The 12,030-nt window shown below is 34.3% G+C and overlaps 3 protein-coding genes across 3 annotated transcripts in view; 2 read left to right on the top strand and 1 right to left on the bottom strand.

Moving 5' to 3' along the window:
* LOC108571105 (probable serine hydrolase) overlaps positions 1–677 on the bottom strand; it is a 2,609-nt gene extending 1,932 nt beyond the window's left edge. The window contains 3 exon segments of the mRNA XM_017933083.1: positions 33–136; positions 265–309; positions 390–677. Coding sequence (XP_017788572.1) covers positions 33–136; positions 265–309; positions 390–450 — 210 coding nt within the window. The 5' untranslated portion in view covers positions 451–677.
* A 724-nt stretch (positions 678–1,401) lies between these two features.
* LOC108570716 (protein pelota) lies at positions 1,402–9,388 on the top strand. The gene is made up of 12 exons (XM_017932618.1): positions 1,402–1,479; positions 1,582–1,761; positions 1,834–2,002; positions 7,603–7,657; positions 7,738–7,830; positions 7,904–8,054; positions 8,129–8,242; positions 8,312–8,452; positions 8,526–8,748; positions 8,834–9,026; positions 9,100–9,206; positions 9,288–9,388. The coding sequence occupies exons 1-12, from the start codon at positions 1,402–1,404 to the stop codon at positions 9,386–9,388; spliced, it is 1,605 nt and encodes a 534-aa protein (XP_017788107.1).
* A 252-nt stretch (positions 9,389–9,640) lies between these two features.
* LOC108570707 (pescadillo homolog) lies at positions 9,641–12,029 on the top strand (the record flags this gene model as incomplete). The annotated part of the gene is made up of 8 exons (XM_017932607.1): positions 9,641–9,715; positions 9,872–10,105; positions 10,187–10,694; positions 10,771–10,910; positions 10,976–11,235; positions 11,311–11,498; positions 11,574–11,752; positions 11,814–12,029. Coding segments are annotated over exons 1-8 (1,749 nt in total), but the record flags the coding sequence as incomplete, so codon positions are not given.
* Position 12,030: the final 1 nt, after the last annotated feature.

Below are 12,030 nucleotides of genomic sequence, written 5' to 3'. Positions count from 1 at the left end.
TGACCAGGTAAATCTACAGCTAAAATGGATACATTTGATGGTAATAATGGAAGCAATTGATCAAATGTTCCAGCATTATCTTGCCAGCCATGTAATGCCACTATCGGTTGTTCATCCACTGGTCCCCACCATTTGCCTAAATTTATTATTGTACTATGATATGTTTTTAATTTCATTGAAACATAAGTTTGAACAATTTCACATATATATTCACAATTATAATTAAAATTAAAGAAATTATATTAAATTAAAACTATTACTGACCGTGTATGTGACCCCATGGTACAGGTATTTGAATTTCTTCTGCATCTAAAAATCAATAACATACTACAGGAATACCTAATTAAAAATCTATGACATAAATGTTAATAGACAAAATGTTAACTTACTACATGTTTTGTGTCCATTTATATTTTCAATGGAAGCACTGGTTTTGTTAGATATACTCATCTGGCTACTACTGGAGTACTGGTGAAGGTTTAAAATTTGCTATGAATTAGCCCGTTTATAGCTACCTGATGACAAATTACAATTTGTTGTAAGTTTCCGCAAACTGCATAAGACGCATGACGCATGTTTTTCATGCATATGAAATTGCTAATTATTCACTAGATAAAGTTCAAATAACGGTATAATTCTCTCTACCTGCATAAATATCATCATACCTTATTTAAAATTTGAAATTTACGTCACTTATTTTAATTTATTTACCCTCTCCTAAATGAAACATTTTTAGAAAAACCTTATTAGTATTTGAAATTGCTTTAATTATCTAACAAGCATACGCGTAATATTAGTAAATATTACATTTAACGAATGCTAATGTTACACAATTATTATTACCAGCCAGTTTATAAATATTTATTATGATTTGAAAAAACTATTAAAAAATATTTAAGAATTGAAATATCACTGCAGAATGCATATGAATCTAGGAAAGTAATTACTAATAACTGTTTCTGATTATAAAATTTTCAGTTATCAAATTCTGAATGATTAGATAACAATTTTTAAGATAATTTCGGCAGAAGTTAGGCTGAATTAATGGCACATTGGAAGACGAAACGTAACTACTTCTATACTCTTTCTCTTGCGAAATGACTTGCGGTTCGTGATTATCGATGATTTTGTATTTTTGTGTTTAAGTATTGACTCAGCGGAAACTAGAGGATTGTTAAGGAATTTATTAAATTTATATACTCAACAGTTTTGAAAATAGTTTGATAAAAAATATATTTCCAAATGAAAAAGTTAACCTTAAAATAAACGTATATAAATAATGATGTAAACAAAATATTTTAGAATTATTAAAATTAATGATAATACCAAAATTACAAATTTTTAGGTTCATTTTTAAGAGTTCAGCTTTTTTAAATTATTGTCTTTATTAAGACTATCAAAATGGAAAGCAAGGAATGTATAGTAAAAACTATGATTCATGCAGGAACAAAGACAATTAATTTTGTACCTGGAACCAAAGTATGCATGTATTTAAATCAACATTTTATTTTATTTAAATATTCATTCTAATTTCTTTTTAAATATTAGCAATTGTAATGAGTATTATATTGCAATTTTTAGGTAGTATTTCATTTTAAAACAACAAAATGTAATCCACAAAAAACAGTAATAGATGATAGCAGAACTATGGGAAATCCAATGGAACTTGTTTTAGGAAAGAAGTTTAAGCTTGAAGTTTGGGAAGCTGTTGTACAAAAAATGACATTAAATGAAGTGGCTTGCTTCAGAGTTGATAAAAGTGTATGTTTAATGTAATGTAAGAAATTACTGGATAGCTTAAAATTTATACTTTAATAGTACCTATTGTTTTAGCTAGTTACAGCATATCCCTTTGTATCTAAAACTCTAAGAGAAGTTGGCAAGCCACAATCAGAGAAACGTAGTCATCATTGTTGTGGTGTAACTTTACAAAATGAAGGAATTGGATATGATGATTTAAATGAACTTATCAAGTACCCACAGGATTTAGAATTTACAATTGGTAATTACCAATACTTTGATCAATTGATCAATTGAGTAGGTATATGATCATTCTTTTTACTTTTTAACATGCTAATATTTTAGAGCTTGTTAAAGTAATTTTACCTGATGAATATGAAAAAGAATCATGGCAAATGACTGAAGATGAGAAATTAAAAAGCATTCCAAATATAAAAGAGAAGGGTAATGTATTATTCAAGGAGAAAAATTATGATGGTGCTTGTGATATGTATGCAAAAGGCATTGGAATATTAGAACAACTTATGCTCGCGTTAGTATTTAATATTATTATTTTAATGGTATCATTGTGTTAGTATGTAAAGTATGTTACTGATTATTATATACAATTTTTAGTGAAAAACCAAATGAAGAAGAATGGTTAGCTTTGAATCAATTGAAAACTCCATTACTTTTAAATTATGCACAATGTAAATTAATTCAAAAAGAGTATTATACAGTTATAGAACACTGTACAACAATTCTCAAGCATGATCCAGGTTTGTTACTTTATATAAATATTTTCTTTTATGCATGTATAAAAAATACATTATTAATATGTATATTCCTCTTAGATAATGTAAAAGCATTATATAGGAGAGGTAAAGCACATATAGGTGCTTGGGATGAAGAAAAAGCTATTCAGGACTTAAAACGGGCCGCTGAGTTAGACCCTACATTACAAAAAGCAGTTGAAAAGGAGTTGAAAGCATTTTCTGCAGTTCTCAAGGAAGGAGATCAAGTGGAAAAGAAGAAATTATCGAAGTTATTTAAATAAATGTGTACATGTTAAATTATATAGATTTATGAAAATAATATATAGGTATATTGCTACAGAAAAAGTATTTTTATTGTGTACAGAAAGAATTGTGCAAACAAACAATTAACATTATAATTTTTATCTGTTAAAGTTACGTGTAATACTTTAATGTTTATCTTTAAACAGGCACCAGGCATCTCCACTACTCATCGGTCTTACACTGCCGCCGCTTGAGTGTGGTGTAGGTAAATGACTCAGCCAAATAATTTTTAATCAGCTGTTGATAATGTAGTACGATAATAGACAATCATTTAATAATATTTATTTGACAATCTAGTAAGGAGTGTCTTGGCAACAATTATTCCAAATAATTGAAATTTTCATTGGAAGTAATTTTCATTGCAACTTATTTTCCGAAAGTATTAATTAAATATAACAGGCATGCCAAGTATAGTAATAGCGAAGAAAGACAAGGAAACGAATAGCGATAGATAAGGATAGCATTATGGGTTAGACAAGGAAAGAAATAGGGGTAGAGAAGGACAGAAAAAAATGGCGGACGTGACTAACGCCATCTCGTGTCAAGTGACGCGCTACAATATCTTAATAGAAACACAGAATATAAACAGAGGTATTAGCAAGGAAAGCACTAGTGTGCGACAAGGATAGAGAAAAAACGCTTCCCATTGGCTGGTGGACCGCTGAGCTCCACCTCCCAGGGCCTTAGCCACGTGGTCCGGTGAAAACTCATTAATAACTCGATAAATAGGATGATTTTGTAAATTTTTAGAATTGAGGAATGAAGAATGGACTTTTATCTATACTCTGCAATAATTCTTATACTCGTAAGTGATGTGGTTTATTAGATACTAGCAATTGTTCATAAGAGTCGGGTATACTCGAGTACGATGAATAGGGGACGCTCCCATATAATGTTTTATAACTCATAAACTCCTAAACTAAAGCGAATATGTTAATAAAAGTTATACGAAAATGTAGCCAAAAGAGTTGCCTTTCAGATGTGTATAGCTACGTAGAGGTGTTACTTATAGGGGTGGAGAAATATGTTGAGAATGTATAATGACGTTTTTTTTGCGCGGAGCCATTGTTCCCGTGCGACTTGAGGTTGCCAATTGATCGAGATGTCGGACACGGTTGCAGTAGCAGGAAAAGAACTTTTATATCGATGAACGGCGATTTTTAAGTAGCAAGATACTTTTATTTCACTGTTCATCTTTGAAACTTGAATGCACACATTGTTGCAGTCTCTATTCTCGAATGCAACATCGATGGAAGCACTATTTCCAATGCAAAACATTGTTGTACGAGTTACTTTTGAATGCAACATTGTTTGAAGCGTTATATTTGAACGCAAATACTGTTGGAATCTCTATTTCTGATTGCAACATTAACAGAAGCGTTATTTTGCAAACGCGCACGTTATTACAAACACTATGCATGAATCTAACATTGTTACAAGCGTCATTCTAGCTGGTAACATCGTTAACTCGTATTATTCTCGAATGCACATTGTGGCAGACGCGCTATCGCGCTTGCAACTTTGTACCCGGGAGTCGCTCCCGAAAAATGCACAATGTTGCAAAGCGCGTATCGGAATTGCAACTTTGTTGCCGGGAGTCGCTCCCGAAAAATGCACAATGTTGCAAAGCGCGTATCGGAATTGCAACTTTGTTGCCGGGAGTCGCTCCCGAAAAGTGCACAATGTTGCGAACGCGTTATCGGGTTTGCAACTTTGTTGTCGAAAATCGTCCTCGAAAAATGCACAAAGTTGCAAACCCGATAACGCGTTTGCAACATTGTGCCTTTTTCGGGAGCGCCTCCCGGCAACAAAGTTGCAAAGGGGAGATCGCGATTGCAACTTTGTTGCCGGGAGGCGCTCCCGAAAAGGCACAATGTTGCAAACGCGATATCGGGTTTGCAACTTTGTTGTCGAAAATCGTCCTCGAAAAATGCACAAAGTTGCAAACCCGATAACGCGTTTGCAACATTGTGCCTTTTTCGGGAGCGCCTCCCGGCAACAAAGTTGCAAAGGGGAGATCGCGATTGCAACTTTGTTGCCGGGAGGCGCTCCCGAAAAGGCACAATGTTGCAAACGCGATATCGGGTTTGCAACTTTGTTGTCGAAAATCGTCCTCGAAAAATGCACAAAGTTGCAAACCCGATAACGCGTTTGCAACATTGTGCCTTTTTCGGGAGCGCCTCCCGGCAACAAAGTTGCAAAGGGGAGATCGCGATTGCAACTTTGTTGCCGGGAGGCGCTCCCGAAAAGGCACAATGTTGCAAACGCGATATCGGGTTTGCAACTTTGTTGTCGAAAATCGTCCTCGAAAAATGCACAAAGTTGCAAACCCGATAACGCGTTTGCAACATTGTGCCTTTTTCGGGAGCGCCTCCCGGCAACAAAGTTGCAAAGGGGAGATCGCGATTGCAACTTTGTTGCCGGGAGGCGCTCCCGAAAAGGCACAATGTTGCAAACGCGATATCGGGTTTGCAACTTTGTTGTCGAAAATCGTCCTCGAAAAATGCACAAAGTTGCAAACCCGATAACGCGTTTGCAACATTGTGCCTTTTTCGGGAGCGCCTCCCGGCAACAAAGTTGCAAAGGGGAGATCGCGATTGCAACTTTGTTGCCGGGAGGCGCTCCCGAAAAGGCACAATGTTGCAAACGCGATATCGGGTTTGCAACTTTGTTGTCGAAAATCGTCCTCGAAAAATGCACAAAGTTGCAAACCCGATAACGCGTTTGCAACATTGTGCCTTTTTCGGGAGCGCCTCCCGGCAACAAAGTTGCAAAGGGGAGATCGCGATTGCAACTTTGTTGCCGGGAGGCGCTCCCGAAAAGGCACAATGTTGCAAACGCGATATCGGGTTTGCAACTTTGTTGTCGAAAATCGTCCTCGAAAAATGCACAAAGTTGCAAACCCGATAACGCGTTTGCAACATTGTGCCTTTTTCGGGAGCGCCTCCCGGCAACAAAGTTGCAAAGGGGAGATCGCGATTGCAACTTTGTTGCCGGGAGGCGCTCCCGAAAAGGCACAATGTTGCAAACGCGATATCGGGTTTGCAACTTTGTTGTCGAAAATCGTCCTCGAAAAATGCACAAAGTTGCAAACCCGATATCGCGTTTGCAACATTGTGCCATTTTCGGGAGCGACTCCCGGCAACAAAGTTGCAAATCGGCGCGTCTTGCAACTTTGTGCATTTTTCGTTGATGATTTTCGACAACAAAGTTGCAAACCCGATATCGCGTTTGCAACATTGTGCCTTTTTCGGGAGCGCCTCCCGGCAACAAAGTTGCAAAAAGAGAGAGCGTGTCTGCAACTTTGTTGTCTGGAATTGCTCCTGAAAATGGCACAAAGTTGCAAGACGCTTCGGTTTGCAACTTTGTGCAGTTTTCGAGGACGATTTTCGACAACAAAGTTGCAAGCGCGATCTCTTCTTTGCAACTTTGTGTCGCGCGCGCGCGATTCCCGAAAAATTTGGATTATATTTACTTATTACTTATTATCATTTATTAAGTACATATGTCCTCTATTTAGGCACGTGTTGGAAAAGGTAACCAATGCGATGTGATCACCTACTGGCCTGTATTCCCACTGCAATCGTTGTTTCCCAATCTTTTTACGTCTGTTACGTCATATGTTCCGATCGTTGCTCTCACTTCGGATTCGCGGGAAAAAAGTGCACTTTTGCGTTACCAGAACAGCTGCTTAAGCAGCCCTGCTCTGCGCTATGTAGAAAGTTTCCACCCAAAATCCTCCAACTGAGAACCGTCGAAGCTGAAGGGACACCGTTTAGACTTCATCTCCGAAAGAATCATGCTTTCTACTTTCTCCTCGTAAAACTTCACCACTTCTTTTCTCTCGTTCCATTTTCGTCGAGAAAGCGTCACTCACTCGCCTGGCCGGTCGTCGATTTTCGTCTCTCTGTATTTAAATGCGTTTTACAGTAGTTTACAGTCAATTTATTTCTCTCTTAGACACCACTCTCACTTCCCATTACGAAACACTCATTCTTTAAATAATTTTGCATTACAAAATTAAATAAATTATGTCCGGATATCGTTAAGTACGCGTAATAATCGCAAAAATCCTAAAATTCGAGAAATAAAGTTCGAAAATTGCGCGAAAATAGCATCGAGAATGTTGTCTATTCACAAGTGTTATTCCTATTTGATGTACAAATGTAAAATAACTGATGAAAGTATAATAAAATGAAGCGAATAAATTACAATTACAAAAAAGTATTTGGTCAATGTGTTTATTATTAATTAGCACGTTTTCGTGATTCGTGTTTCGAAACTTCATTTTACGCCATCTGTAAACCTGTTTTTAGACATAATACGTTAATCAAACCATGAGTGTGACTGTCGATCGACGGATAAGTATTATGTTTGACATATGGCACAATTTATTTAACGTCATTCCAATTAAGCATAAAATATGGAATGTATGATTTTCCTAAATACGAATTTGTGAAATTATTTTTGAGGTAATTACATCATTTAATCAGAAATTCTGTAACCGTTAAGCGGACATGTCTGGTACCTAACCTATAACACCATTGATTCTAACTTTAATATGTAAAATGATATGTAAAAATGAATTGCAAATAAATTTTTTCTGTTTTACGTTTCTTTTTATTCGTAATTGTATAGTGTACTGAAAAGAGTTTAAAACATCCCTCGTAAAAAAGGCAGAATTTTGATAAAAACGTTGCATGAAATTCATCCAAAATGTACCCTGACGATTATTTAAATAAGTTATTTAAAATTGGTATAATATAACATTGAATGCTTTAAATGTTTAGATTTAATATATGAGACAAATTATATAAAATGAAGCTTGTATCAAAAAGTATTGATAGAGATGGAAAAGGGTGAGTAAATTGCTTTTATCAATAAAAGATGACATTGACAGTGAAAAATATTAAAACTAAAAGTGAGAAACAATTTCTAGGAGTGTGTCCCTTATACCAGAAAATACAGAAGACATGTGGCATACATATAATCTTATTTGTGAAGGAAATTTTGTTAGTGCTTCTACTATTAGGTAGGAATTATAATTATATATCAGATTTTTAAAAAATTATGTGTAACATTTAATCTTATTATGCTTCTTATAGAAAAGTGCAAACGGAATCTGCAACTGGTAGTTCTAACAGTTATAGAGTTAGAACTACTCTTACTATATGCGTAGAAGGTATTGATTTTGATACACAAGCATGTGTTTTAAGACTGAAAGGTAGAAATGTAGAGGAGAATAAATATGTCAAGGTAATCTAATTTGAAGAATTATTAATACAAATGATGGAGAAATATATTTAATGTACAATTAATATTCTTTATAGATGGGAGCATATCACTCATGTGAAATAACACGAAATCATAAATATACCATTACTAAAGCTAAATGGGATTCAATTGCTTTAGAAAGAATTGATACTGCATGTGACCCAGCACAGGTAAAATTGTAATAATAGGAATAATGGGAATCACTGTTCATGTTTAGTAATATATAATACTCACTTCAGAATGCAGATGTTGCTGCTGTGGTAATGCAAGAAGGTATAGCATATATTTGCTTAATAACTGCCAATATGACAATAGATCGTGCAAAAATAGATCAAGTTATTCCTAGGAAAAGGAAAGGAAATGTTACACAGCATGAAAAGGTTTAATCCATAGTTTTTTTTTTTTGTGATAATTTTGAATAAATTTTTATATGTATATTCAATAAATTTGTAGGGATTAACAAGATTTTATGATAACATAATGCAAGGAATTTTGAGACACATTAATTTTGATATTGTAAAGTGCATCATTCTTGCTAGTCCTGGTTTTGTTAAAGATCAATTCATGGATTACCTAGTACAACAAGCCATAAACACGGATAACAAACTAATATTAGAAAATAAAGGAAAATTTTTGCTGGTGCATTCTAGTTCTGGCTTCAAACACTCGTTGAAAGGTATATTAAATATTTCAAAATTACATGATTTACATGAATCAAATGAAGCAAATATAACGATAAATATCTTAATTATTTATAATAGAAGTTTTGGCTGACCCTGCTGTAATGTCTCGAATTTCTGAGACAAAAGCAGCAGGTGAAGTAAAAGCTCTAGAAGCATTTTACACAATATTAGAGACTGATCCATTAAGAGCTTTTTATGGGAAGAAGCATATTCACAAAGCTAATGAATCTCAAGCTATAGAAACATTATTGATCTCAGATAAATTATTTAGGTAAACAATTGAATAACATCGTTTGGCAATTAAATTTATTTTATGTACTCATTATTGTAATAATTATATGCAGATGTCAAGATGTTAATGAACGGAAAGAATACGTTGAGTTGGTTGAAAGTGTAAGAGATTCTGGCGGAGACGTGAAGATATTTTCGAGCCTGCATGTATCGGGTGAACGTAAGTTATTTAGTTAATTGTTTAAATTTTGATGTTTTTGAATACTTGTACAATAGTTTGATTAATATGCTATTATATTAGAATTAGAACAACTTACTGGAATAGCAGCTATATTACGTTTTCCGATACCGGAATTGGAGGATGAAAGTGATGGTGAAAGCGATTCAGACGCAGACGCTTAAGAAGGCTAGAATACGCTACGTACAACTTTGTATATATTTGTGCTGTGCGCAATCAAAAATACATTACAATAAAATATATTAATAATAAACGCAATTTGTTTTCTTACTCTCAATGTTGAGAATATCTTATCAGATATCGAGCTTTATTAAGTCATAATGCCATAAGGTGGCGCTGCTTCATATTTCTAAATTTTAGTCTTCTGTTTTTTGTCATTGAAACGAACACGTGGATTTCTTTTTCAATTTGTTCCTCACGTTAATGTACTTTTTATATTTCTAATTGTATAAAAATAGTAATTCAAGATGGTTGTAATAGGAAAGAAGAAGGTATTTGTTAAAATTATGTATAATTCACTTGATAATCGTTTACAAAAGTATTGTTGAGGTTATTTTAGGAGAGGAGACAATAGAAAAAAATATTTGAAATATATACATATTGTTTATTTTTGTATTACTTTTCTCGTCAAACTTTTAAATTTATAGTATAAGTCCGGCGAGGGATCACAATTTATGTCGAGGAAAGCTGCTTTAAAAAAACTGCAGCTTACGTTAAATGACTTCCGCAAACTGTGCATAATAAAAGGTATTTACCCAAGAGAACCACGTAACCGTAAAAGAGCACAAAAAGGAGAACCTGGCATTAAAACATTATATCACAAAAAAGATATTCAATTTTTGATGCATGAACCAATAATATGGAAAATAAGAGATTTCAAGGTACTTCACATTAGCTGGCTGTCACTGCAATATATGTAAATCAAGGATATGTAAACATTTAATAGAACGATATTTCTTCAGGTATTTAACAGAAAAGTTAGCAGAGCCAGAAGTTTAAGAGAATTTTCAGAAATGAGAAGATATTTAAGGAATCATCCTACTTTAACGTTAGATCACATTGTGAAAGAACGTTATCCAACATTCATTGATGCACTCAGAGATCTGGATGATTGTTTGACTTTGTGTTTCTTGTTCAGCACATTCCCATCTCTCAATCGCATACCAAGAGATCAATCTATGTTGTGTAGAAGATTGACAGTTGAATTTTTAAATGCTGTAATTGTTGCTAAAGCTTTACGTAATGTTTTTGTTTCCATTAAAGGATATTATTATCAAGCAGAAATTAAAGGTGAAACAATAACATGGATTGTACCGCATCATTTTAGTTTTGAACCTCAATCAAAGCACGATGTAGATTTCAGAATTATGTCTACATTTGTGGAATTTTATATTATAATGTTAGGCTTTGTTAATTATAGGCTTTATAATAACCTTAATTTGTATTATCCTCCAAAACTTACTACCAGTGGTAAGATGATTTTTCTTAAACATTTTTTTTATAAATAATACATTTTATTTTTGTATGTCAAATATTTAATGTATAGACAATAGTGAAAAAGTACTTGTGGATGAAGAAGCATATGTATCAGAAAGGATAGCTGCATTAAATGTACCATTAGTAAATATGGATCCCTCAGTGCAAAGCCCAGAAGATGAAGAACTGGAGATGGATCAGTTTACAAATGTATGTATGATTTAAACGAATATTTTATTCTTTTGAATACATTAATACGTAATCATTCATCTTAGGAAGGTGATGCTCAAAAATTGGAAGAAGCCAGGAAAGAAGCAGAAAAAGTTAAAAAATTGAAAACCCTTTTTAAAGGTTTAAAAGTGTTTTTAAACAGAGAAGTACCAAGGGAGCCTTTAGTTTTTATTTTACGTTGTTTTGGAGCTGAAGTATCTTGGGATAAGTTGCTCTTTGTCGGAGCAACATTCGACGAAAACGATGAAACGATCACGCATCATATAGTAGACAGACCTAGTATGGATAAACAATACATTTCTAGGTAACATTTGGAAATATTTTTTTAAAGTTCTTGTTAACTTTTTCATCGGTTTTTCACTATTTGACATTTTGGTAGGTATTATGTGCAACCACAATGGGTTTTCGATTCTGCGAATGCCAGAGAATTATTGCCTGTAGAAAAATACTTAATAGGTTGTATGCTTCCGCCGCATCTTTCACCATTCACGAACAGTCAACTTGATCAGACATATATTCCACCAGAGGAGCGTGCTCTTACGGATCCTTCATTTAAATTAAACGATGGTACGCTCATATTTTCAGCGATTGACATTTAACGAGGAATAAATAATTCAAAATTGCATTGTCTTCGTTTAATAGAAGAAGACGAGTCTGAAGAAGGATCAGAAAATGAGAACGAAGAGGAAGAGGAAGAAGGTGAATCGGAGGAAGAAAATTCAGATTTGGGCGAGGATATTAAGAAAGAAATAGACGACGAAGAAGATGGTATAGAAATGTCAAAGGATGAGAAACAGAAGCAAAAAGAGCGATTGAAAAAGGTAGGTTATCAGTAAATACTTTACTTTATTTTCTTTACTATCTGTATAATCTTGATCGCAGAAAAAAGAGATGAAAGTAAAAACTGGTGCGGTGACGAAAGAAGATCCAGGGGAGAAGAAGCGACAGGAGATGCAAGAGTACCGACTACGGGAACGAATGATCAAGAGGAAACATCGGAATCTGTACAGGAGCATGATGGAAAGTCGCAAGCACAGAGCCAAGGAAATATGGCTTCTACGCAAGAAGAGGCGCGTACATGACGCCACTGAGAAGAAGA

Source organism: Habropoda laboriosa, unplaced genomic scaffold (genome assembly GCF_001263275.1).
Source record: "Habropoda laboriosa isolate 0110345459 unplaced genomic scaffold, ASM126327v1 scaffold15, whole genome shotgun sequence".
NCBI lineage: Eukaryota > Metazoa > Arthropoda > Insecta > Hymenoptera > Apidae > Habropoda > Habropoda laboriosa.
Note: the sequence above shows the minus strand (reverse complement) of the source record. Positions and strands in the feature narration are given on the sequence as shown.